The following is a 24,214-nucleotide window of genomic DNA, read 5'->3' on the forward strand; positions in this document are numbered from 1 at the left end:
GATGTTTGTATCTCAACTTCACTTTTAATTTCCATATGCTTGCATATGTATATGCTTTATAGGCATAAAACAAAGTAGACTTACATGTTTTTAAATGTTTGATCTGGAACCTTTTAAGGCAAATGCACCTTTTTATGATTATAGGTAATTAAGAATCTTTACTAGTGGATTATTCAAGATTATTTTTTTATTGTTTTTTATTCAAGGTTATTGGAAAAAAGATATGGTGTGAAAAATGGAATGAGTGAATGATTCCATTTATTTTTGTGAGTTCAAGTTACATAAACGTTTGGTTTTGGTTTTGGATGATCATTTTTCTTTAATTGGTGAGAGTTCTAGTCCAAGACATTTTCCCCTTTTTAAATTACCAAACATTGACCTGCTTTGTGCCAGTCACCAGGAATCCAAAGAAAAACAGTTTCTTCACTCAAGAAACTCCTAATATAAACAAGTGATTTGGGCGTTTTTTTAAGCCGCCTCTCTGTTCATGTTCATCACACCCATCAGTAAAGAATTTCATTACTTGCTTCTTAATCCAGGAAAGTATATTTAGTTTGTTTGACAGTGCCTCCCTGAGATTCTTAAATTCTCCAGGCTCCTCTTATCCTTTCCCCTTCCAAAATCTAGACCCATTAAAAAACATCCAAAACAGACTTGGATTTTCTTAAGCAATTACTTTTATCTTCAAGTAAACATTTTTGTGTTTGCCTTGTTTTTCAGTGGTGTCACATGATAGTTGAACTTAACTCAGATTTTTAAGTGATGGTATTTTTGTTTGTCTTTAATCCTCATCCGAGTTTATGTTTTATAGATTTTCAGAGAGAGAGAGGAAGAGGGGGGAGGGAGAGAGAGAGAAATGAACGGTTGCCCCTTGTATGCACCTTGACCAGGGATCGAACCCACAGCCTAGGTATGTGCCCTGGCTAGGAATCAAACCCAAAACCTTTTGGTGTTCAGGATGACGCTCCAACCGACTGAGCCACCCAGGATGGTATTTTGTAAATGCTATCTAGCAGAATAGCTACTTTTAGGTTTTGGCGTGGGTTTTTTGTATTACATGAACATATAAGTTAACATTTGACACAATTTCTCTCCATGGTGGTGGTGGGGATCAGCAGGACTTGATCTTGTTTTTAAAATGTTGGAGTTCCACAATATTCTTGATTTTTTTCTTTTTTTATTATATTAAATTGCCAATCAGCAAAATAGATTAATGAAACCACATTAACCCTCCCTTTTTTAAAGAACAGTTTTACTCAGCTATAATTCACATACCATACAGTTCACTTATTTGAAGTGTATAATTCAGTGATTTTTTTACTATGTTCACAGAGTTGCACAGCCAACTTTATTTGTTATTTATTTATATTTTTGAATATATTTTTATTGATTTCAGAGAGGAAGGGAGAGGGAGAGAGAGAAACATCAATGGTGAGGGAGAATCATTGATTGGCTGCCTCCTGCAGGCCCCACACTGGGGATGGAGCCTGCAACCCCCGGCATGTGCCCTGACCAGGAATCGAACCATGATCTCTGGTTGATAAGTCAATGCTCAACCACTGAGCATCACCAGCAGGGCAGCACAGCCAACTTTAGAATGTTTCCACCCTCAGGCACAACCCTGTTTCCATTAGCCAACACTTTCTTTTTTTCTTCACCCCATTTCCTCCTCTCCCCACACTAGGTAGCCGCTAAATCTATTTTGTCGGGATTGTGCCTATTCTGGATGTTTGATATAAATGATATAAATGAAAGTGTATAATATGTGATTGACTTCTTTTAATGTTTTAAAAGTTTACCCATGTTGTAGCACAGAATTTCATTCCTTTTATGGATGAATACTTCATTGTATAAAATAACTAATTGTATCTATTCATTCCTCACTTGAGTTGTTTTCCCTTTTTGGCTATTGTGAATAATACTGCCATGAATATTCGTGTACAAGTTTTTGTGGGGTCATGTTTTCAGTTCCCTTGAGTATGTAACTAGGAGCGGAATTGCTGGATCATATGGTAACTCCATATTTAACCTTTTTCGGATCTGCCAGACTGTTTAAAGCAGCGGTTCTCAACCTGTGGGTCGTGACCCTTTGGGGGTCGAACGACCCTTTCACAGGGGTCGCCTAAGACCATCGGAAAACACATACATAATTACATATTGTTTTTGTGATTAATCACTATGCTTTAATTATGTTCAATTTATAACAATGAAAATACATCCTGCATATCAGATATTTACATTGCGATTCATAACAGTAGCAAAATTACAGTTATGAAGTAGCAACGAAAATAATTTTATGGTTGGGGGTCATCACAACATGAGGAAGGAACTGTATTAAAGGGTCGCGGCATTAGGAAGGTTGAGAATCACTGGTTTAAAGCCTTTTTTTTCTGAGTAAATTGTTTAATTACGACCCAGTAGTCTAAAGGTTAGGCAGTTTGAAGGAAGTGTTAAGTTGCTCGTGGCAGCCTCAGCTTCTGCAGAGAAAGTGTGTATAGATCCAAAGCCAAGTCTGTTAGAAAAGAGTAGGTTGGGGAGCACGGGGGATCATCTGAGGGATACTTTCTTCTCTTGCTCCTTGGATGAGAAGCTAGAGGAGGCATAAAGGGTGGTACAGGTTTTAACTGATTCAGAAATTTGGAGTGTTTGTTTTCCCATTAGTTACTTCCAGTAGGTGAGGGAAAGTTTGACAGTTTGAATAGCCCAGAAGTGTTTCGTTTTGTTATTTAAGGAGAGCTGGAGCTTTTCTGGTAAATTTCTAAATCCAAGATTAGGATTTAGACATCAATTTACATTTGAGTCTAAAGACAGGTTATATTAAGATTTAGGATTAGTAAGTTGTATCTGATAGGCTTTTTTCTCTCGTATCTTATTCTCCACATTCATTGTTTAACAGGGTATCCATCCCAATAACAGGCATTCTTAAACAACTCTAACAGAAGTAAAATAATGTAGGTGTATAAGAATGTCAAGATATTTAGAAATAATAACAAAATGTCATTAAGTGTTTCTGAAACAAAGGTTATCCTGGAAGTCTTGGGATTAGGGTATAGGGATGCTAAGAGAAATGGTTTGTAAATGTCAGGAAGCTTAGCAGTGATGTGGTGGAATCTTCTTCTGTTTTTGTGTGGATACAAATTTTTATAACCTCAGGCAGTAATCACTGCTCCTCTACCTGCTGTAAATAGCTATTTCACAGCTTATTCTTCCTGGAAAAATGGAGGATCAGAGGAGATAGGAGAAAGAGATAAATGTCATAATTCTTCCTTCTGGTACACCTTCCATATTCCCCCAGACTGAATTGATTACCTTTGAAGTCTTGGTTATTAATAGGTGAAAAGTATTTTTTTTTATACTTCAGTCTCTGAAATATGCCATACAACAGAGACTTTCTATCTGTTGGATAAAATGAAAATGCTTAAATGGAAATAAAGTCTTTATTCCACAATTAAGGGTAGAAGACTAAAAGTGCACACACTGATTCTGAAGATAAAGAAGTAGAAATAATTAGTAGCTAGTCCTTTCCTAGTTGAAGGGTAAGTTCAGTTTCTGGTATAAGTGGGTACTTGTTATATAGTAGAAAAAGTAGTTAAAGGGCAGTGACAATTGTCCTTATCCTGTCTCTGCACTGTTCACATGTGTAACAGTGATTTCTGAGGGTATACATAACCTTCCTGAAAATCACTGGCCTCGGGACTCTCCCTTCCCAAATTTACCCACATTTGTGCAAGGACAAGGAGAGGTATTTATACTGTGTGCATAATCTAGTGGGAACATTGTTGTTGGCTCTTCATTTGTGCTGACACTGTATAATTTGGAGGTTTTGGCACAGTTTTTTTTTTTTCACTATAAAGGAATTCTATCCCTAGAATGTTCATCAGAATATCCCCGAGTTCCCAACCTGTCAATTACAGGTTGACCAAGACATTTTCTTGGCTTGTCTAACACTATTTTTACTTTCCCCCTAATCCTACCCCCTATGTTCAAGATTTAGAGAAATCAAAGTTACTTTTCATAATAAGTTTAAGGACATCTATTAAATATTGTGGGCATTCCTTAACATATACCAAAAATATACAAGTGGTAATTTCTTAACAGTTTATTCATTGATCTATCTTGTACTTTAAATGGGTCTTACACATGACTTTGTAATATGCATTGGTCATTTGGAGAATACTGGTTAAACTGAATTATGTAGATGTTCAAATGTACTCACACCTTCTATGATATCAAAAAATCACACTTGTTAATATTATAACAAGATATTAGAAGAGTCCTTAAGTATGGAGAAGCCATCAGGTTCGTGGTGCTAGATAAAAGGTTTCCCAAATTTTAATTTTCACTTGAAAGCTTGAAATGTAACATTAGCAAAAATGCTGTCAGTTGTTTTCCTTGTAATGACATACACACTTTGTTTTCAAGAGTATCTGTTAAATATCTAAGTGTGAATAACCATAGTTTGTCATTATCTGTTAAATATCTAAATGTGAATAACCATAGTGTGTCAGTTGTGCTTTCTAGTAAAAAGATGTTCTGTGGGGGTTGGAGGGGAGTGGCTAGATCAGCTTCAAACTAAGATAGTTAAATGAGTGCTTTTCTTGGAGACAGCTATTGTACTTTGGTATGCAGCAGAAATGCTTTATGGGTACTTCCCCTTTCATCATACTGAATATGAAAAAGATGTATACTCAGTGGTGGAGATGTAATAAAATTGTTTTTACTGCCTCATTAAGGGCATTCTTAAGTGAAGCTGGGCTTTTTTATGTTTACTAAAAGTGCATGGCAGTAAACACACTAGTGACTACAATAGTACAGTTAGCACTGATTTGGTTTGTGCTGGGTACCAGCAGTTTTAACAACCATTGCTTTTACATGGTGCAGATGTCAACACAATGAAAAAGGAGTCACTTTGGGAACCTTAGGGCTAGGGCACTCCTTCCTGTACTCCTGAATTGTCTAGCCCTCACCTATGTGTGTTACATCGATGTGAGAGAAAGAGAAACAGCGATTGGTTGCTTCCTGTGCATATCCACACCGGGGATTGAACCTGAAACCTGGGTATGTGCTGTGACTGGGAATCAAACCCGCAACCTTTCTGCACATGTGCAGATGCTCAACCAACTGAGTCACACTGGCCAGGGTAGTTACTTTCCTTCTTTACCCTTTTATCATTATCAGCTTATCAGTGTATTTGGAATGATTTTTTAAGATGATTCATAGACCCCTTTGAAAATTCATGAAAGCCAGGGGTCTTGTCAGAAAAATATATATGTTCATGTACATATACAATCTTATATACATTTGTGTTTATTATACAGGGCTCCTGAAGGCCACCTGTGGGCTCTGAAACTACATTAATTTTTCCTATCAGACAGACTTCAAGTGCATTGAAATTATGGCAACTGCCTAATTCTTTCACTTAAAACTAAAATTCCACATTTTAGCCAATTGTAAAAATTATGCATTTTTTCTTTTTTGGCTAAAGGTAGACTTATGTGCAAAATACAGGCTGGGGCAAAAGTAGCTTTATAGTTGTGAGTACACAAACCAGAGTTTATTCTTGTATTATTTTTATTCTGCTTATTTTGTTTTTTAGATATGTATTTATTGCCATTTTATTGTTCATACTTTACCTCCCCCCCCCCCCCCCTTAAAGAAGGCCCTATAACATTTCATATAATATTGGTTTGGTGGTGGTGAACTCCTTTTAGCTTTCTCTTGCCTGGGAAGCTCTATATGTCCTTTGATTCTGAATGATAACTTTGCTGGATAGAGTAATCTTGGTTATAGGTTATCTTATATTATTACTTATTAATTATTGTATTATTTTCCACACAAGTAAATGTAAACTGCTTTTGCTACACCATGTATATTGAAATTAATTGACATTTATCATACAGAAAAATTTAGGCAATATAGGAAACCTGGATTTAAATGCACTTTGCTGTTGATTCGTATGTATCCTTGAGTGAATCTTTATTGGGTGTGGAAGTAGGGTAGAACCCATTGGAATTAAAATGTTAAAGATGGGGCAGACATGATAAATAGTAGAATTAGTTCTTTTTTTCTTGGCATCCTTTCTATTTTAGAGAAGGTAGGTGTTGATAAGAACTTGCTGGAGAAAGTAGCAGGTGGTTATTGAAAGATAAAATTTAGTCTGGCTGGCATGGGTCAGTGGTTGAGCATAAACCTATGAACCAGGAGGTCATGGTTTAAGTCCCGATCAGAGCACATGCCTGTGCTGTGGGCTCGATCCCAGTGTGGGATGTGCAGGAGGCAACCGATCAATAATTCTCTCTTATTGTTGATGTTTCTAGCTTTCTCTCCCTCTCCCTTCCTCTCTGAAGACAATAAAAATATTTTTTAAAAATGTGTGGACTTAATTGTAAATGGAGAATAGTAGGGGTATATAAAGACATAACCTATGCTTTCCTTATTTAAATGTCTTCTCAGTTAAGATTGAATGGGAGCTAGCAGTATATTTAGAGGTTAAAGAGAAAGTGAGTGAAGAAGGTAATGAAATTATTACAAGCTCAATACATTAGGGCAAATAAGGAACTCCCATGCACCATTTCTCCCCACTCCATCTCAGAAGTTACTGGAAACCATATTATTAATGAATTTTATTTTCTCATTCATGTGAAAAAAGTGTTTTTCTTCATCTAACTAGCTTATAGAATTTTTAATATAATGCCCTATTATAAACATAATAATGCATTGAAATTTATTAAATATCTGGCAACTTTGAAAATCTGTTTTGTTTTGATCGGAAAATAGAAGTGATAGTTGATAAAATTCTTGGGACTGCTGATAATATTCCAAGAAGTGTGTGAAGCTAAATCACCTGACAGCTGCTTTTCCTAATCTTCCTTTCTTCATAGCCACAGCTTCTTAATGATGCTATTTTGGCATTTTATTATTAAATGCAAGACTTTGCTGAGAGAATAGGCCAGACACTCAACAGGTGCTGTCCCGGAAACATTTTAGGGCTGTGAGGCCTCAAGTTAGCCATTGCAGAGCAAAGAGGGCTGCATTTCCATGGTAGCAACTTGCCGGAGCATCAAGAACTAACAAGAATGGAGATAGAAGCAAAAGATCATAGAATAATCTTACTGTTAGTCATAGGACATAACAGGTTTTCTGATAGTTTGCTGCCTGTCAAAATATTATTTTGTGGATAAATTTTAGAAAACTGACCATTTATTCATTGTTTATCAGTACGAGGATGTCGTCCAGGAAAGATTGTGCAGATGACTGAAGCAGAAGTTCGGGGCTTATGTATCAAGTCTCGGGAGATCTTTCTCAGTCAGCCTATTCTTTTGGAATTGGAAGCACCGCTGAAAATTTGTGGTAAGTAAATGGGTAAAGCTGGAAACAATCTCTTTTGAATCTCAGTCTTTCTCCCATATTTACATTGAAGATGATCTAGGGAAAGCATTTTAAAGTTTTTGTATAAAAGAGAAGACTAATAGGTTTTCTTTTATAAAATTCTATAAAAATTGAAACTTTTGCGCTGGCTGGTTTGGCTCAGTAGATAGAGTGTTGGCCTGCAGACCGAAGGGTCCCAGGTTCGATTCCGGTCAGGGGCATGTGCTCGGGTTGTGGGCTTGGTCCCCAGTGGGGACCTGAGTGCAGGAGGCAACCAATCCACAATTCTCTCTCATCACTGACGTTTCTCTCTCTCTCCCTTCTTCTCTGAAGTCAAAAAAAATATATATTTTTTTAAAAAATTGAAACTTTCATGAAATGACAAGTTACAGACAAAATATTAGCTACATATACAACAGATAAAAAGATCACTGTTCACACTATATAAAAGATTTCTTACAGATAAATAAGAATAAGCTATACATCAAAAAAATAAAAAGAGTCAGATCTTAGAAGAAATTCAGATGGCCAATAAATGTAAGATCCTCAATCTCACTAGTAGTCAGGGAAATGCAATTCAAAATCAAATCCTGAATGATAATCAGATTGAAAAAAATACCAAAACTGATTAATGTTAAAGAAGTGGTGAAATAGGCATGTTGGTGCACAAGTTAAAAAAAAAAAAACAGGTACAGAATTAGTGTCAATATGGCAATGTTCATGGTATTCTAGCTTTGTTGTGATCATTTTGACTTATTTTGAAAATTATGTAACTTTACAGTTTGTTCTTTTAAGTCTTATAATGGCTTTTGGCCGAAAGCAAAAACTTAAGACCTTAAGTGGAGTAATAACATTTTTACATAGTTCATCTAACAGCAGGAAGTGGTATAAATAATGTATTGTGCTGGCTTTTGGTTTAGTAATGCAGTTTTTCTTGGTAGTGGCTATTAGTGATTAAGACATGGTGTTTATGAACTTAACCATAAGTTTTTGCTCAATCAAAGATTATTTGCTATATGCAGAAATTTATCTGGCCCTGGCCAGTCTGGCTCAATTAGTTGGAGTGTTGTCCCATGCACTGAAGCGTTGGGGGTTCCATCGCCATTTGGGGTGCATATGGGAGGCAACCAATCAGTGTTTCTCTCTCCTTTCTCCCTCTCCCTTCCTCTCTCTCTCTAGAATCAATGAAAAATGTATTCTTGGGTGAGGATTTTAAAAAGAATTTATTTTGCATATTTCTTAGTGATCTACTATTTCTAAGTTCTCGCTATTTGTCTTGCTATTTGGTATAACAATAGGACCTAAGTTAAACTACCAGATAATAAGATTAACTGTATTAGTTCTCTATTGTTGTATAACAAATCACCCCAAAACCTTATTGCTTAAAACAACATTAATTTATCACCTCACAGTTTTTGTGAGTCGGGATTTTGGACCCAGCCTACCCGGGCCCTCTGGTTCTAGGGCTCTCACAAGACTAGTCAAGGTGTCATGTGGGGTTGTGGTCATTTCGAGGTTCAACTGGGAAAGGATTCAGTTCCTTATGTGCTAATGGATTGAGGGCCTCTGTTCTCAATAAGCAGGTGGCCAAAGGCCTCCTTCAGTTCTTTGCCATGTGTGCTTTCCCAGAAGGCAGCTGGCTTCATCAAGAGTGAGAGAAAGCAAGAGAGTACAAGCAAGATGGAAGTCACAATCTTTTGTAACAATCTCAGATGTGACAGCCCCTCTTACTTTGCTATATCCTCTTTATTTGAAGCAAGACACTACAGCTCACATTCAAGGGGAGAGGATTACACAAGGGAGTAAACATGAGGAATCATTTCATAGAAGGTGATTGTACAACAGTAACCGAATATTCTAAAGCTGACCTTTTCTCTTTTTAGGAGATATTCATGGACAGTATACAGATTTACTGCGATTATTTGAATATGGAGGCTTTCCACCAGAAGCCAACTATCTTTTCTTAGGAGATTATGTGGACAGAGGAAAGCAGTCTTTGGAAACCATTTGTTTGCTATTGGCTTATAAAATCAAATATCCAGAGAACTTCTTTCTCTTGAGAGGAAACCATGAGTGTGCTAGTATCAATCGTATTTATGGATTCTATGATGAATGTAAGTAAAAATAAAAACCTATTTTTTATTAATGGAAAAAGTCCCTAATAATTTTCTACTTTAAAAAAGTTCTTTCAATTTAGAGTTTTTTTAAAAAATATGATACATTTAAGCATAAGCCCAAGAAGAGAGCCTTTCATGGAAGAGGAACCTGAAACTGGGAAATGTTACTAATTAAGTTGGTTCCTTGGGATCTCTTTCAGGTTGACTGCAGCTTGTTTGGCTTAAAGGACCTTTTGTAATTAGCTTACATAGTAAAATATCCAAATGGAATAGAGGTTACTACAGACAGTAGCTTCTGGTTTTCTAGTGTCCATTAAGGTTTTAGCTCTCAGCATTCTTGTGATATGACAAAATCTTACTGGCTCTTTGTCAAAGAAATATTGAGACACTGAAATTATTTTAAAAGTTCAAGTTTCTTTTAGGATGTTAGTCTATACCTATAAACTAGAGAGATAAAGATACTGAATATTCTTTCCTTATTTTGTTGTACTTTTTTGGCAGTAAGAAATCACTGCTGTTGTGCAGTACTGCTTCCAAGTGTCGTTACTGAACTATCCCATTACATTTGAATTGGTCTTTTGTTTTTTTCTAGCATTTCAAAGTAAACATATATTTGGTTAATTACAATTTAGAACCAATTACAATAATTTTCAAATTAAATTTATTGTTTTTCAGTGCTGAGTTCTCTATTAGAATCTATTTTTGCTTTTTTTCTGTATCCTTAAATATGGTAGAGTCCTATTTAAACTCCTATCTCTTTAGTTCATACTATTATTTGACAAAGGCTTAAGGAAGTGTTATATGTCTGGCACTATTCTATACACTGGGAATGCAGCAGTGCACAAGACAGATGATCTCAGTTGTAAGATCAGACAGTACATAATGTAAAACTTTTAAACAATCACTGAAAAGATTCCTTAAGTAAAAAATAAACTAGGGGAAAAAAACCTGGGTAATGTGTTGTAGACAAAAGGTTAGTATCCTTAAATACAAAAAGCTTTTACAAATTAATTTAAAAAATCAAAACATATGAATAGGCATGTCACAAAAGAAGAAATACAAGTGGGAAAAAATATAGAAAAAAATCTTCAGTCTATCTAACTATTAAATAAACAAATTAAATTGATATTGTTTTTCACCTATCAACTTGACAAAGACTTGATTCCTGGTGTTGACCAAGATACAGAAAAAGGTACTCTCAGCCATTACTGGTAGGGATATAAACTAATTCAACATTTACTTAATTATATGTTATGGGGGGGAGGGGAGAGGTTGTTATCGCTGGCCCCAGGACAGATCATCGGATATGGCCTGGGGATCCCCAACACCTGGGGGCCTTCTGGTAAGCCCACGAAAGGGGGCGGAACCATATCTGCAAGACAAAGACCTCAGAAGGTTATAAAAAGTGAAGCACTCTGCGTGTTTCTTCACTCTGATTTGGAAATTATTCCCGGAGTCCACTAGTGTTAATAAACGGGGTCCCTCCCTTTCTCTAGGAAGCGTGCTTGGTATTTCTTTGGTCTTCTGCAACAAGGTAATACCAAATACAAAAGAATACATTTAAAAATTAGAACTCGCTGTTTGAATTTAAAATATACATCCCAAATTATATGTTATGAACTTCAACCACGAATATGTATTTTTTCCTTTTTCTAAAATATAAATTATGTTTAAAAGGCTCAGATGCGATCTAGTCTGCTACACACACAAAAGGCTAATATGCAAAGTGTCCCCTTGGGAGTTTGATTGCTCCCTATGATGTGCGCTGACCACCAGGGGGCAGCGCGGAACGAAGGAAGGCCCCAGCCAGCAGCCGGAAGGCCCCAATTGACCCTGATTGCCGGCCGGCCAGGCCTAGGGACCCTACCCGTGCACAAATTTTGTTCACTGAGTCTCTAGTCCAGCCGTGGGCAAACTACGGCCCGCGGGCTGGATCCGGCCCGTTTGAAATGAATAAAACTAAAAAAAAAAAAGACCGTACCCTTTTATGTAATGATGTTTACTTTGAATTTATATTAGTTCACACAAACACTCCATCCATGCTTTTGTTCCGGCCCTCCGGTCCAGTTTAAGAACCCATTGTGGCCCTCGAGTCAAAAAGTTTGCCCACCCCTGCTCTAGTCTCTAATATAACTTTACTACCTTTTACGCATCATCAGAGTAAATACTGATGTGAATTTGTTGGCTTGTCAAGTTTTCTCAGTTAACTCCTTTAAGAATCTGGCAATTTGGAATTGCTACAATATTAGAATTCCAGTCAGTCAGCCTCTTGCTGTGCTGCATTTCTAAAGATAGCTTGGATCTGAACATGCTCCCCTTCCCTAATCCATAGTGTGGAGATGCCCTAGAGATATAGTTGCTATAATCAATACTTTGGGCCTTTGAGGAATGATAAAAAACTGTAAGGATTGTTCATAACTAATTCACCTAAATTCTAAATCCCAAGTACCTAACCAGTTGAAAACTGGCCTCAAATATATAGAGTTTACCAGCTATTCATTCAATCATCTATACCCTTATTTGTCTTCCCAAAATTGGCAGGTATATCAAGCATGAACAGGGTATTAAATGGTGTATTAACTCTCTTTCTTCACAAGCCACTGAATGGTCAAAAGGACCATTCAGCTAACAAGTATATTATTAAGACATAAGAAAAAAGAAAACTTAAAAAATTACCCTTAAAAAGTATTATTCCAATTCCCTCTTGATTATTAACCATCTTGTGATAAATATTTCAATCTTTCAACATCAAAATTGGATGGTTTAGACTCCAGTAGAAGAAATGACAGATGTACAATAGGGAGAAAGGTTAGTCATTGAGAACAGTGTGTAAGAGCTTGATATATAATGAAAAAAGTATGGAACTTCCAAATAAAAACTGTTGATTAAACACACACCTACTTTAACTCTTTCTGTAACTCTTCTAAAACAATAGGAAAGGGAATTTTAATGCATAAGCTTGCAAGTAAAAGAAAAACAGAAAGTAAAACTTGGAATGACTACTTAGCAAATGAGAGAAGGTTGAATCCTCAGTGGAAAAAGCCAAAAAGCAACTGATTTCACTGCCAAATCACTATGACCCTCAAAAATGTTTCAGGATTTGGCAGCAGCATCAAGTACCATTTCTTAAGATGAACACCTGGTAGTGGAATTGCCAGGCCAAGTATAGGCATATCTTTAACTTCACTAGATAATCTATATATATAAAAGCTTAAGCAACTGGCCGACGTTTGACCAGTAGCTATGATGTGCACTAACCATCGGGGGCAGACCTCAACACGAGCTGCTGAGCTGTGGTAACTTGGCAGCTGCAGTTCTCAGGTGATGCACCGGAATCAGAGAGGAGGGAGCTGGATTCCGGGTTGCGTCACCCGAGAACCGCCCTCTCGCAATCCGGGATCCCTCAGGGGATGTCGGAGAGCTGGTTTCAGCCCCATCCCCGCAGGCCAGGCCAAGGGACCCCACCTGTGCACAAATCCGTGCACTGGGCCTCTAGTGTTACAATGATTGCCAAAGTGGTTTTACTAATAATAGTTTTGTTGGGCAATATCTCCTTTTTTCTTTCTTTTAAGACTGGTCCTTTTGTACTGTTGTATTATCAAGGATGATATTGTAAGGTATTCTAATCACTATTTTCATGGAGCTTACATTCTAATCTTGCATTGTACTAGAGGCCCAATGCAAGAAATTCATGCAAGATTAGGCCTTCCTTCCCCTGGCTACCAGCACCGGCTTCCCTCTGGCTGCCGCAGGCACCTGGGACCCGGGGTTCCCTGGCAGCCCTAACTTTGTCCTGAAGGAGGTCCGGTCTAATTAGCATATTACACTTTTATTATTATAGATTTTTATTTCTGAGGTGTAATATATGGTTTCAATTGTTTAATCAGACTAGCAGACAGAAAGTGGGTTGTAGTATATTAGACTATAACCACTTTTCTAAAGCTACATCAGAAATAAAGGTATATTCTTAAAAGATAAAATACAGGCTTGAATATCCTCAGGATAGAAATTATATCAAATGAAATAATGTATGTGAGAACAGCTTACAAGCAGTGCTTTGAGTTAGACTTACCATTGAGAGACAGGTTAAGGCAAAAAAGCATAGGAAATTAGTGCTTGAGTCTTTCATCCCTTCCCTGGGTTATTGCAACTTATTGCCAAATTCAGAAAAATTGAGTAACACTAAAAAGGTGAACATACACTGAAGATTGTCTTTGTTGTAGCTTTTTATGCTAGACTAAAGGAAAATTTTGGCCTCTGTCTCTGTTTATACTTGCTATAGTGCCAAGTTGTAATTCATTCAAAAGTGAATACCAGTTAAGCACTTGGAAATTCTCCTTTCTTGGTAATAAATTTATGCTGTGTTGCTCAGTGCATTAGAGTTAAAATGGACAATGTCCAGAGGCACCCCTTTTGCTTCTGCTTATTTATTTGGCTAGATATGTAACTAGTATACATATTGAATGGAAAAAATAAACTAATAGTCTATTAGACTCTTTGAAAGTTGCTATGTTACAGTGATCTTAGAAGTCAAGTGTTCGATGTATTTGTTTCATAGAACACCTAAGACAATCTTTGAAGTCTTTGTAACTTTACTGAAGGTGTGTAAATGTTTTTTAAATGTATTACCATTTTTAAGATATAAAAGTAGCACTTGTTCATTATAGAAAAAAACAGTGCTAGATAATCAAAGAAAATTGAAATCATTCATAATCCTGTGGCTGTGAGATAACAAATGAGAACAGTTGTAAATGTATTCATTCTACTCCCTTGGTCTTTTTGTAGGCAAACGAAGGTTTAATATTAAGTTGTGGAAGACCTTCACTGATTGTTTCAACTGTCTGCCTATAGCCGCCATTGTGGATGAGAAGATCTTCTGTTGTCATGGAGGTAGACTACTAAATTTACCTAATGGGTTTTTCTTATTCTTCTATTATTTAGAAAAGACCTATAATATTTAAGCAGTGCTTTTGTGAAAACTCAAGTGATTAAAACTGTTTAAATATGGCTAAAATCTCTTCTATTACCTAGAAATTTATGATATTTATACATAATGAAAATAAAAAGTTAGTATTTATCTTTAAAGAATTTCACATAGGAGGATAACCATAGTTTTGTTTTTAAAAATATTTTCCTTTTGCCTCATTTGTAACAGGAAGATGCCCCTACTATCTGTAAAAATAAGAGGATCGTTGTTTTCCTGCCTTTATTAATGCCTTTTATCAGAATCCAAACATAATTTAATATTCCCATATGCCACGAGTTCTAGGCTTTATGTAATATGTCTGCTTTAGTCCTAAAAATAATTTTTGGTAGAATGTTATTCTGTATGACTTGTTTAAATAAGCTTGATTTTTGAAAGTTTATTTGAAAAACTAATATATTTCTAGCATTTGGCTACATGCCATGAAAATATATAGATATAGATATATAGAAAGAGATATATATAGATATGGCACCAATATATGAGTTGGCTATCTTGAGGAATTTAAAAATCTATTGATAAAATGTATACTTTCAAAACAGATATTGAGTAATGAAAGAAATTTAATTATGTCAAAGTACTTATAAAGACAGTAATTATGAGAAGTCAGGAAAAGGAGAGAATTGTTGGGTAAAAGTTTATGGAGACAGATTTTGGAGAGGTGGAAACATAAGACAATCTTTATGTTTAGTTCAAGAAATGAGTGAGGACTGGCCTGTCTAGAATGTCAAGTACATGTTGGGGAATGATGGATGGGATCAGATTATAGAGATTTGAATACTGAGCAAAGGAGTTTATTGAATGGTTTGATAGCCATATTGGGTTTTTATACAGGGAAGTAATTTAATGAAAAACTGTAAGAAAATTAGTTTTCTATCAATATGTGGTAAAAATTAATTAAGACAATGCTAAAAAGATAGATGCACTTTTCTAGGCCTGAGAAAATAAGTAGTTAATCTCTAATGGTACATAATTCACTGTATTCATTGAAACATTTTACAATAGATACTAAACATTTAAGAAATTGTAGCTCTTGCACATTAGCATAGCTAAGAATAGAAGTGTAGCAAGCAGTATGGAGTATGAATATTTAGGTTCATTCTTTGTGATGATGCTTAGATTGTCTACCAAAGAAAAATACTGGCTGTTACCTATGTACTACTTGAAAGATTACAAAGTATTTTCATGTTTATCATTCTGTTCAACAATTATGCTTTTGTGAAGATAATGAGCATGTTGGAGTGGATTATAGGAAGGTCTAATGGGACAGAGTGGGGCACATTAACTTAGAGGTATGTTTAAGAGTAGGTGATAAGTGGCAAAATGGTTGGAAAGATTGGAATTGAGTATGTTCCTATGAAGGACAGAGAATGGTTGTAAAGAAAGAAGAGTGGTAGGATTTCTTTCCTTGGGAAATTTTTTGAAATGAAAGGTAACTTCATGCCCTGGTCGAGAAAGTGGAGAAGCTAATTATAATGTTCTGTTGTATCAAAATGGGATTCTATTTAATAACAAAATATTAAAAGGAACACTTTAAATGTCTTTAATTTCACATAGTGAATCTATTTAATTAAATATTTTTTTGTTTGGGTGAAATTATTTTAGACGTCAGTACTATTGACTCATGTTTTTATTTATAGGACTGTCACCAGACCTGCAATCTATGGAGCAGATTCGGAGAATTATGAGACCCACTGATGTTCCTGATACAGGTTATGTATAGAGACATTTGCTTAATCATTTTAAGTAAAATACTAGAGGGCCCGGTGCACAAATTCGTGCACCAGTGGGGTCCCTCGGCCTGGCTTGCGGGGATCAGGCTGAAACTGGCTCTCCGACATCCCCTGAGGGGTCCTGGATTGTGAGAGGGCGCTGGCCAGGCCGAGGGATCCCACCAGTGCATGATAGGGGCTAGGGAGATGCGGGAGGTTGGCCAGCCAGGGAGGGACTGCAGGGGGGCTCCAGGGTGTGTCTGGCCAGTCTCACTCACTCCCGATTGGCTGGACCCCAGCAGCAAGCTAACCTACTGGTCAGAGCGTCTGCCCCCTGGTGGTCAGTACATGGCATAGCGAGCGGTTGAGCGGCCTTAGCATATCATTAGCATATTATGCTTTGATTGGTTGAACAGACAACTGGACACTTAGCATATTAGGCTTTTATTATATAGGATTGGCATATTTGAATTATATTTAGTGGAAGCAGAATTGGTTTATGTAATAAGTAATAGAACCCTACCAAATATAGATTTATTTAAAAGCTCTAGTGTGTTGTTGGCTCAGGGATAAGTAAAATTGATCAGTGGAGTAGACTGTGGCACCCAGAAATAGACCGTGTAGGTAGCTCTGTAAGGAAAGGATGAACGATTCAGGAAATGCTGTGTGTTACTTGGTTATCAATATGGAGAAACCACATACAAAAGATGAACAGCCTTTTCCATATATTGTGTGTATTCTTAGAGTGAGCCATACAAATATATCCTCTAGGTGGAAAAGGTGGAAAGTACTACCTTAAGAAACCAGGGATGATGATATTTGTAAGGGGCTTTAATAAAGAATGGCTGTTTTATAAACTGGGATACCAGGGGCAAGAAATTGTTACTGTTTATTAAAGGGTATAAGGTAAAGGGACAGGAGAAGAAAGGTGATGAAGGTATACTTTATAAACTTTGTTTTGCTTTATTCATTGCTGTTTTTATTCTTTAAAGGTTTGCTCTGTGATTTGCTATGGTCTGACCCAGATAAGGATGTGCAAGGCTGGGGAGAAAATGATCGTGGTGTTTCCTTCACTTTTGGAGCTGATGTAGTCAGTAAATTTCTAAATCGTCATGATTTAGACTTGATTTGTCGAGCTCATCAGGTATGAAATATAAAACTTTTGTATATTTTAATATTTATTAACTTCACACAAGTCTACTTTTATTTTTGAGGAGACTGAGAGGGGAAGCCTGTACCTTGTATTCACAATTAACAGTCTAATGATTTGTTAACCCTTTCTCACACTTTAAGAGGAAATGTTTCAAAATAATATATTTTTGCAGTTATTCTGCAATTCTAATAAATTTTTCAGTGTTTGTCTGAAACTTTCTAGAAAGATTTGATCCCATTTTAATACGATATCTACATATTATAGATAATAACCAAATGAATTGTGGGGCTTTTGATAAGAGCCAACTATGCTGTAAAAAGACATTTTTGAGAAAGTTGAGGAAATTTGATTACAGACGGGGTATTAGAAATCCAGTAATAGTTGTTAATTGCTTTAGCTGTGATGATATGTCATTGTTATATAAGAAGGATGTCCATATCAGAAATGTTGCTTTAAAACACATCAGCAGAGCCTGGCCAGTGTGGCTCCGTGGTTGAGCATCGACCTATGAACCAGGCAATCACAGTTCAATTCTGGTCAGGGCACATGCCCGGGTTGCGGGCTCGATCTCCAATGTGAGGCGTGCAGAAGGCAGCTGATCAATGATTCTCTCTCATCATTGATGTTTCTGTCTTTCCCACTTCCTTCCTCTCTGAAATCAATCAAAATACATTTTTTTAAAAAATAAAACACAGGAAAAAAGGAGGGCTAAATGAAAAAAATGTAGCAAAATGCTGATAATTATTAAATCAGTGGTTAGTAAATGGGAATTACTAACTTTACTTTTGTACATATTTGAATTTTCATTATAAAATGAATATACAATTTAGGTTTATTTATTTGTTTGTTTACTTTTTTTATGTCCTTTACCACTAAATTGTACACTATTTAAGGAGGGGATTGTGACTTGTTGATCTTTCAATATTCACTGCCTTATAAACTTACATATTACACCATGCTTTTAGTATTTGTTGAATAAAGGAATTAATTAAAAGCTTATTTTAACAATATATAACAATATAACAAAGCTTCATGTTTTCTAAAACATAACTAATATGAAATACATTCAGAAGCATTTTTTATTTTATTTTTTTGATATATTTTTATTGACTTCAGAGAGGAAGGGAGAGGGGAAAGAGAGATAGAAACATCAATGATGAGAGAGAATCATCGATCGGCTGCCTCCTGCACACCCCCTACTGGGGATCAAGCCCGCAACCCGGGCATGTGCCCTTGACTGGAATCGAACCCAGGACCCTTCAGGCCGACCCTGCAGGCCGATGTATCCACTGAGCCAAACCAGTTAGGGCCAGAAAAACCTTTTTGAACTACTTTTTTGAAAGTACTAAAAGTATTTGAAATTTGTAAATATAATGTTTTTTAAAGATTCCTTGTTATTTTTTGTTAAAGCAAAATTTATTAAGTTTATGCTGTCCCACAATACCTCCCTTTTCTTTAGGGCTTTACACCCATGACACATGACTACTTCTACCTCTTTGTGATTCTACATGATAAACACAGGTGACTGGCTTCTCATTTAAGCCTTCCATTAGATAAGAGGGCACAACACATATTATCTCTAATATTAAGAGACTTGTGATGAGGAATAACACAAACTCCAAATATTTTCTGTAGGAACAAACCTGTTCTTTCAGTAAATATGTGATTGAATGAACAAGTGAACAAGGAAACTAAGAACTAAAAGGATGTACTGAGTGCCAAGTACCTTGCTGAGCCTGTAGTAGAAAAGGTAGCCAGGGTCTTAACAGAAAAGGTTAATACCTAAATTCTACCATAATTGCATCATGAGCATGTACCTGATACTAAGAAATTATTTTAAAACATATATTATTTTGGAGGTGCTTTCTTATCTTAGCAAGTATTGTAGGATAAGTGTTACTTAATTAAGGGTACCTAAAAGACTTCAAACAGTATTCTTGCCCAATATAAATAAATATTAAGTGTTTAGGTATCATTACCTACCTCTCAAATTGTAGAGCTGAGAAACAAATTAATTCGCTCAGAAATTGACAAATTCTAAAAATCATGTTATTAAAGAAAATTTAATTATGAAAATTTTAACCTATAACAAGCTAATTTTTTAGGAGTATGATCTGTGTAAATTAAGTTTAATTTAGAGCATTATGTATAGCTACATAATACTAACATAAAATTTAAAAGTGGAGCAAGAAAAACCTTGTGATGATCTGTTTTTCCTTGTCTGGTTATTGTTCACTGAATTAAGGATTCTATAGTTGGATTATAATGCCATCATCTAAGAAGTGCTTAGGGTCTCAGCTCTCTGCAGACACTACATATTAGCATATGGAGAGCCCTGGAAATGGCATGATTTCTAAACTTCTTAATAGCCATAAATTTATTATGATTTCATGTAAGCTAAATCTTTACCATTATAGAAAAAGCAAACTAATTTAAATATTCTAAGGCAGTTTAAGAATAAAAATCAAGCTTTCAAAACAAACAGGATTTACTTTCTTTTAGGTCTTTGTTACATTAATCTCAGTGAGTTTAGATGGTTGAGAATTACATGTTTTTTTCTTTGACATTTTCTTTGACAGGTGGTGGAAGATGGATATGAATTTTTTGCTAAACGACAATTGGTGACCCTATTTTCAGCCCCAAATTACTGTGGTGAATTTGATAATGCTGGTGGAATGATGAGTGTGGATGAAACTTTGATGTGTTCATTTCAGGTATAATATAAATTTATAACAACTAATTTATAACAACTGGAAATATAATTAATAAAAATATTGTCAGAAGAAATGTTCTTTTAGACTGGTGTACTTTTCTTGAGCCAGTGTAGAAAATCGGTTTTATTAAAAAGTGAATCTCAGCATAGGCTCAGTAGCGATTTCTGTTTTTTTAGGGAACCTAAGTTATATTAGTCCTTTTTTTCCCAAAAAATTTTGAAGAGAAAGTTTAATTAGAAAGTTACAGAGGTAGTAGAGGTGAGCCAGCTGGGCTAGATAGGCTCAGGAAACAATAGAAGCCAAAGAAGGGCCCATTGAGCTTAGGAGAGAGAAAGGCAAAGGTAATGTGCCTGGGGCGGGGAAGCTGAGGGAAGGGAAAGGCACAGGCGAGTGCAGGGTCCTTAGTATTGAGGGTTTTAAAGGCTGGGAGTTTATAAACTCAGATGGAAATAACATAGAATATTTACCTAAGAAAAAGCTTTCCAGATAATCTTAAAGTACCCATTTATAAATACAGAAACATTTATATTTTAAAAGTGATGAACTTTAATGTGCTACTTAAAATCATTCTTGTTCATAGACCAAAACAACTTTGATAAGACAGTAACAAGTATTGGTGAGGATGTAGAGAAATTGGAACTTTCATACAGCTATAGTAAAAATGTACATTGATAGTGAAAATGTAAAATGGTGCAATAAACATGAAGTTTCTGTATGACCCAGCAATTCTAATCCTAGGTATACACCCAAAAGAATTAAAAATAGGTACTCAATATATGCATATGCATATGCATAGGAACACTATTTATAGTAGCCAAAAGGTTGAAAATGACCCAAATGTCAATCAGCTAAAGAGTGAATAAACAAAATGGCGTATTGTTTGATAATTAAAGGTAATGAAATACTGATATATGCTGTAACATACATAAATCTTAAAAACAAAGAAGCCAGTCACAAAATACCACATATTGTCAGGTTCCATTTATATGAAAGAGCCAGAAACGACAAATCAATAGAGAAAGTCAATTAGTGGTTGCTTAGAGTTAAAGGGGGGAGGAGGAGTAGGGGAGTGAAAAAGGGATGGGAACAAGGTTTCTTTTGGGGTGACAAAATTAGATTATAGCCGTTGCTCTACAACTCTATAAATACATATACTAAAAAGCATTGACTTGTATATTTTAAATGGGTGAACTTTATGATATGTAATACAGGCAGTCCTCGGGTTGACGTAGGTCGTTTCGTGGTGACGTTGCCATCTCCCATGTACATATGTGCTTCATGTTTTTTATTATTTACTGTATTTACCACAAGTAAAGGTCAAAAATTTGTTCTACTGTTTCACTTCATTACTGCTGTGTATGGGCTCCATGTGAGTGACGTAGGTGCTTTATGTAGGTGGGTTCCGACTTACGGCGAAAATCGCTTTATGTCGCGCCGTTTGAACGGAATCTCCGACGTAACCCGAGGACCTACTGTATACAGAAACAAAGCTGGTTTGTTTTAGGATGTTTTATTTTTAGAATTTTTATGAGTTTATTTGAGCCAAACTGATGGCATATGCTGGGGAGCAAGATGCCTCCTCAAAGCTGTTTTTTAAATGAAAAGATCTGTTTACACATAAAAAAATTAAGGTGTGAAGAGTTTGTGGCTAGTTACCCTCTAAATAGTGGCAGAATTATGGTGAGAACCTAGGTCTTTTTGACTCTTAAAGCCAGAGTATTTTCCTCACCACAGAGATAAACCAATTTGAAAAAATTTTTTTGCTTAAATCCAAGGAATGGTAGTTGATAGGTTTCGTATACGCATGCTTTTGTTAGTAAATTATCGATGGAATGACATAATTGCACTATTCAGATGTTTGCAAACTCTTTAAAATGTGAGAAATATTTGTGGAAATTTGCTGTTTTTTCTACATTTTTATTGCACTTTACAATTTCTGCCATTTATTGAAGAAGAAGAAAAAATACCCACTGTTGTAACAGTAACTTTCTTAAACTTATTGCACTTGAAAGAATAACATTGTTAATAAATTGTTTACTTTAAGATATTGAAACCATCTGAAAAGAAAGCTAAGTACCAGTATGGTGGACTGAATTCAGGACGTCCGGTCACTCCACCACGAACAGCTAATCCACCGAAGAAAAGGTGAAGAAAGGAACTGTGGAAAGAAACCATCAGATTTGTTAAGGACATACTTCATAATATATAAGTGTGCACTGTAAAACCATCCAGCCATTTGACACCCTTTATGATGTCACACCTTTAACTTAAGGAGACGGGTAAAGGATCTTAAATTTTTTTCTAATAGAAAGATGTGCTACACTGTATTGTAATAAGTATACTCTGTTATAATATTCAACAAAGTTAAAACCAAATTCAAAATTACCCATTAAAGTTACATCTTCACTTATCACAGTTTTTAAAGTTGAAAAGCATCCCAATTAAACTAGATGTGATCGTTAAATCAGATGAAAGCATGATGATCCATCTGTGTAATGTGATTTTAGTGTTGCTTGGTTGTTTAATCATTTTGGGCTTGTTTTGTTTTGTTTGTTTGTTTTTGCTAGAATAATGGCAAATATTTTAAATTTTTTCCCCTAAACATTTTTAAAAATGAAATGTGGGACGAGCTCTAAAGACATTCACCAACTATTTTCTCTTGCTTATTTACTTATGTTCCTGTTTAATCTTACTAAGAAAACTTATGCTTCGTTGCTGTGAAAAGGAATTTTAGAGGTTGATATTTTAAAAGTATGCAAACTGTCCAATCCAGTGATTTAATCAACAGTTTGGGCAAACTTTACAGCTGATAGTGAATATTTTGCTTCATACAGAAATTGCCACAGATATGGATTTGTGCACTCTAATTTTTAACTGATTGATGCTGTATTGTGCAGTAGCATTTCATTTAACTTTAAGATAAAGTTCATAGTATTACCCACCTAGTTGGTAATGTGATTATGTGGTACCTTTGTTTTAGGTTTTAATTTGCACGAAACACCTTTTGGCATGCTTAACTTTCTGGAAACACTCTCACCTGCATCGATTTTGTTTTTTGGGTTTTTGTTGTCGTTTTTTTGTGTTTAGATCCATAAAACATGGGAATCCTTTTTTGACAAGCCTTGGAAAGCTGACACTCTCTCTCCCTTTCTCTGTACGAAGGACATATTTAAATGAATGCTGGTCAGTGGGACATTCTGTCATCTATGGGTATTGGGTGCTTAACAGTCTATTAATGCCATGTGAATGTTGTATACGATTGTAAGGCTTATGTCACTAAAGATTTTTATTCTGATTTTTCATGATCAAAGTCCATATGATATTGTATAGACATGCTTTGTAGTGAACTATAGTAGCAATAATTTCTGTACATGATCAAGGGTTTTTTGCAGCATTTCTTTTCCTCTTCTCTCTTTGTCTTTTTAAGGGTTAGCATTAACAAATGGCAAGACTAGAAAAGTGAACATAAAGATTTTATAAGGAGAACTTAGAGGACACAGATTTGTGATTTTTGGGTGCGATACTTTTGATGTGATTCTAAAAGCTTTTATTGAGCATTGTCAAATTTGTAAGTTCATAGGGATGGACATCATATTTATAATGCCCTTTTATGTGTGCTACCGTAGATGTGAAATTCTTGACCTTAATATTGTCTTTAAAAATGTTAAATTGAGAATTCTGTTAACTTACGTTTTATGAATTGGTGTATTGTATTACTGCAAGAGATTTGATTTTCAGCTCAGTGCAACGTTCTTTCAAATGCATATGTCTTTTTTTCTAATTCCATTTTGTTTTAAAGCACATTTTAAATGTAGTTTTCTCATTTAGTAAAATTGTCTAACTGATATAAAGCCTGACTGGTTATTTTATTCCCTTTTTCCCTTTACAATGAGACATCTTACCTAATAATAGACAAACATGTAAATTAACCATCCCTCTGCTACGCTCACCAGCCAATCAGGAGAGTATGCAAATTAACCCAACAAAGATGGCAGTTAATTTGCATACGTAGGGGCGAAGTGGCGGAGCGGAGACTGAAGGCTCTGGCCGGAGCAAAGGCCTGGGTCCCGGGTGCCGGAGGAAAACCAGTGCCGGCAGACGGGACGGGAAGGCCTATTGCACGAATCTCTTCGTGCAACGGGCCTCTAGTAGAGATATATTTTATT

At 35.7% G+C, this 24,214-nt stretch overlaps 1 protein-coding gene across 1 annotated transcript; it reads left to right on the forward strand.

Annotated features, from left to right (window-relative positions):
• The first annotated feature begins 5,104 nt into the window (after positions 1-5,104).
• PPP1CB (protein phosphatase 1 catalytic subunit beta) lies at positions 5,105-23,899 on the forward strand. The gene is made up of 8 exons (XM_006094332.3): positions 5,105-5,140; positions 7,219-7,350; positions 9,252-9,482; positions 14,271-14,375; positions 16,110-16,181; positions 17,174-17,325; positions 19,914-20,048; positions 22,093-23,899. The coding sequence occupies exons 1-8, from the start codon at positions 5,110-5,112 to the stop codon at positions 22,195-22,197; spliced, it is 963 nt and encodes a 320-aa protein (XP_006094394.2). The 5' UTR covers positions 5,105-5,109; the 3' UTR covers positions 22,198-23,899.
• The last annotated feature ends 315 nt before the right edge of the window (positions 23,900-24,214 follow it).

Source organism: Myotis lucifugus, unplaced genomic scaffold, assembly GCF_000147115.1.
Source record: "Myotis lucifugus unplaced genomic scaffold, Myoluc2.0 scaffold_134, whole genome shotgun sequence".
Taxonomy (NCBI): domain Eukaryota; kingdom Metazoa; phylum Chordata; class Mammalia; order Chiroptera; family Vespertilionidae; genus Myotis; species Myotis lucifugus.

What these genes read in the sequence shown, in the direction of transcription:
- PPP1CB (XM_006094332.3), top strand. Translation starts at nt 5,110, where the DNA reads ATGCTCAACCAACTGAGTCACACTGGCCAGG. An exon ending in TTATGGATTCTATGATGAAT is followed by an intron (nt 9,483 to 14,270) that starts GTAAGTAAAAAT and finishes GTCTTTTTGTAG; the next exon opens with GCAAACGAAGGTTTAATATT. An exon ending in GATCTTCTGTTGTCATGGAG is followed by an intron (nt 14,376 to 16,109) that starts GTAGACTACTAA and finishes TTTTATTTATAG; the next exon opens with GACTGTCACCAGACCTGCAA.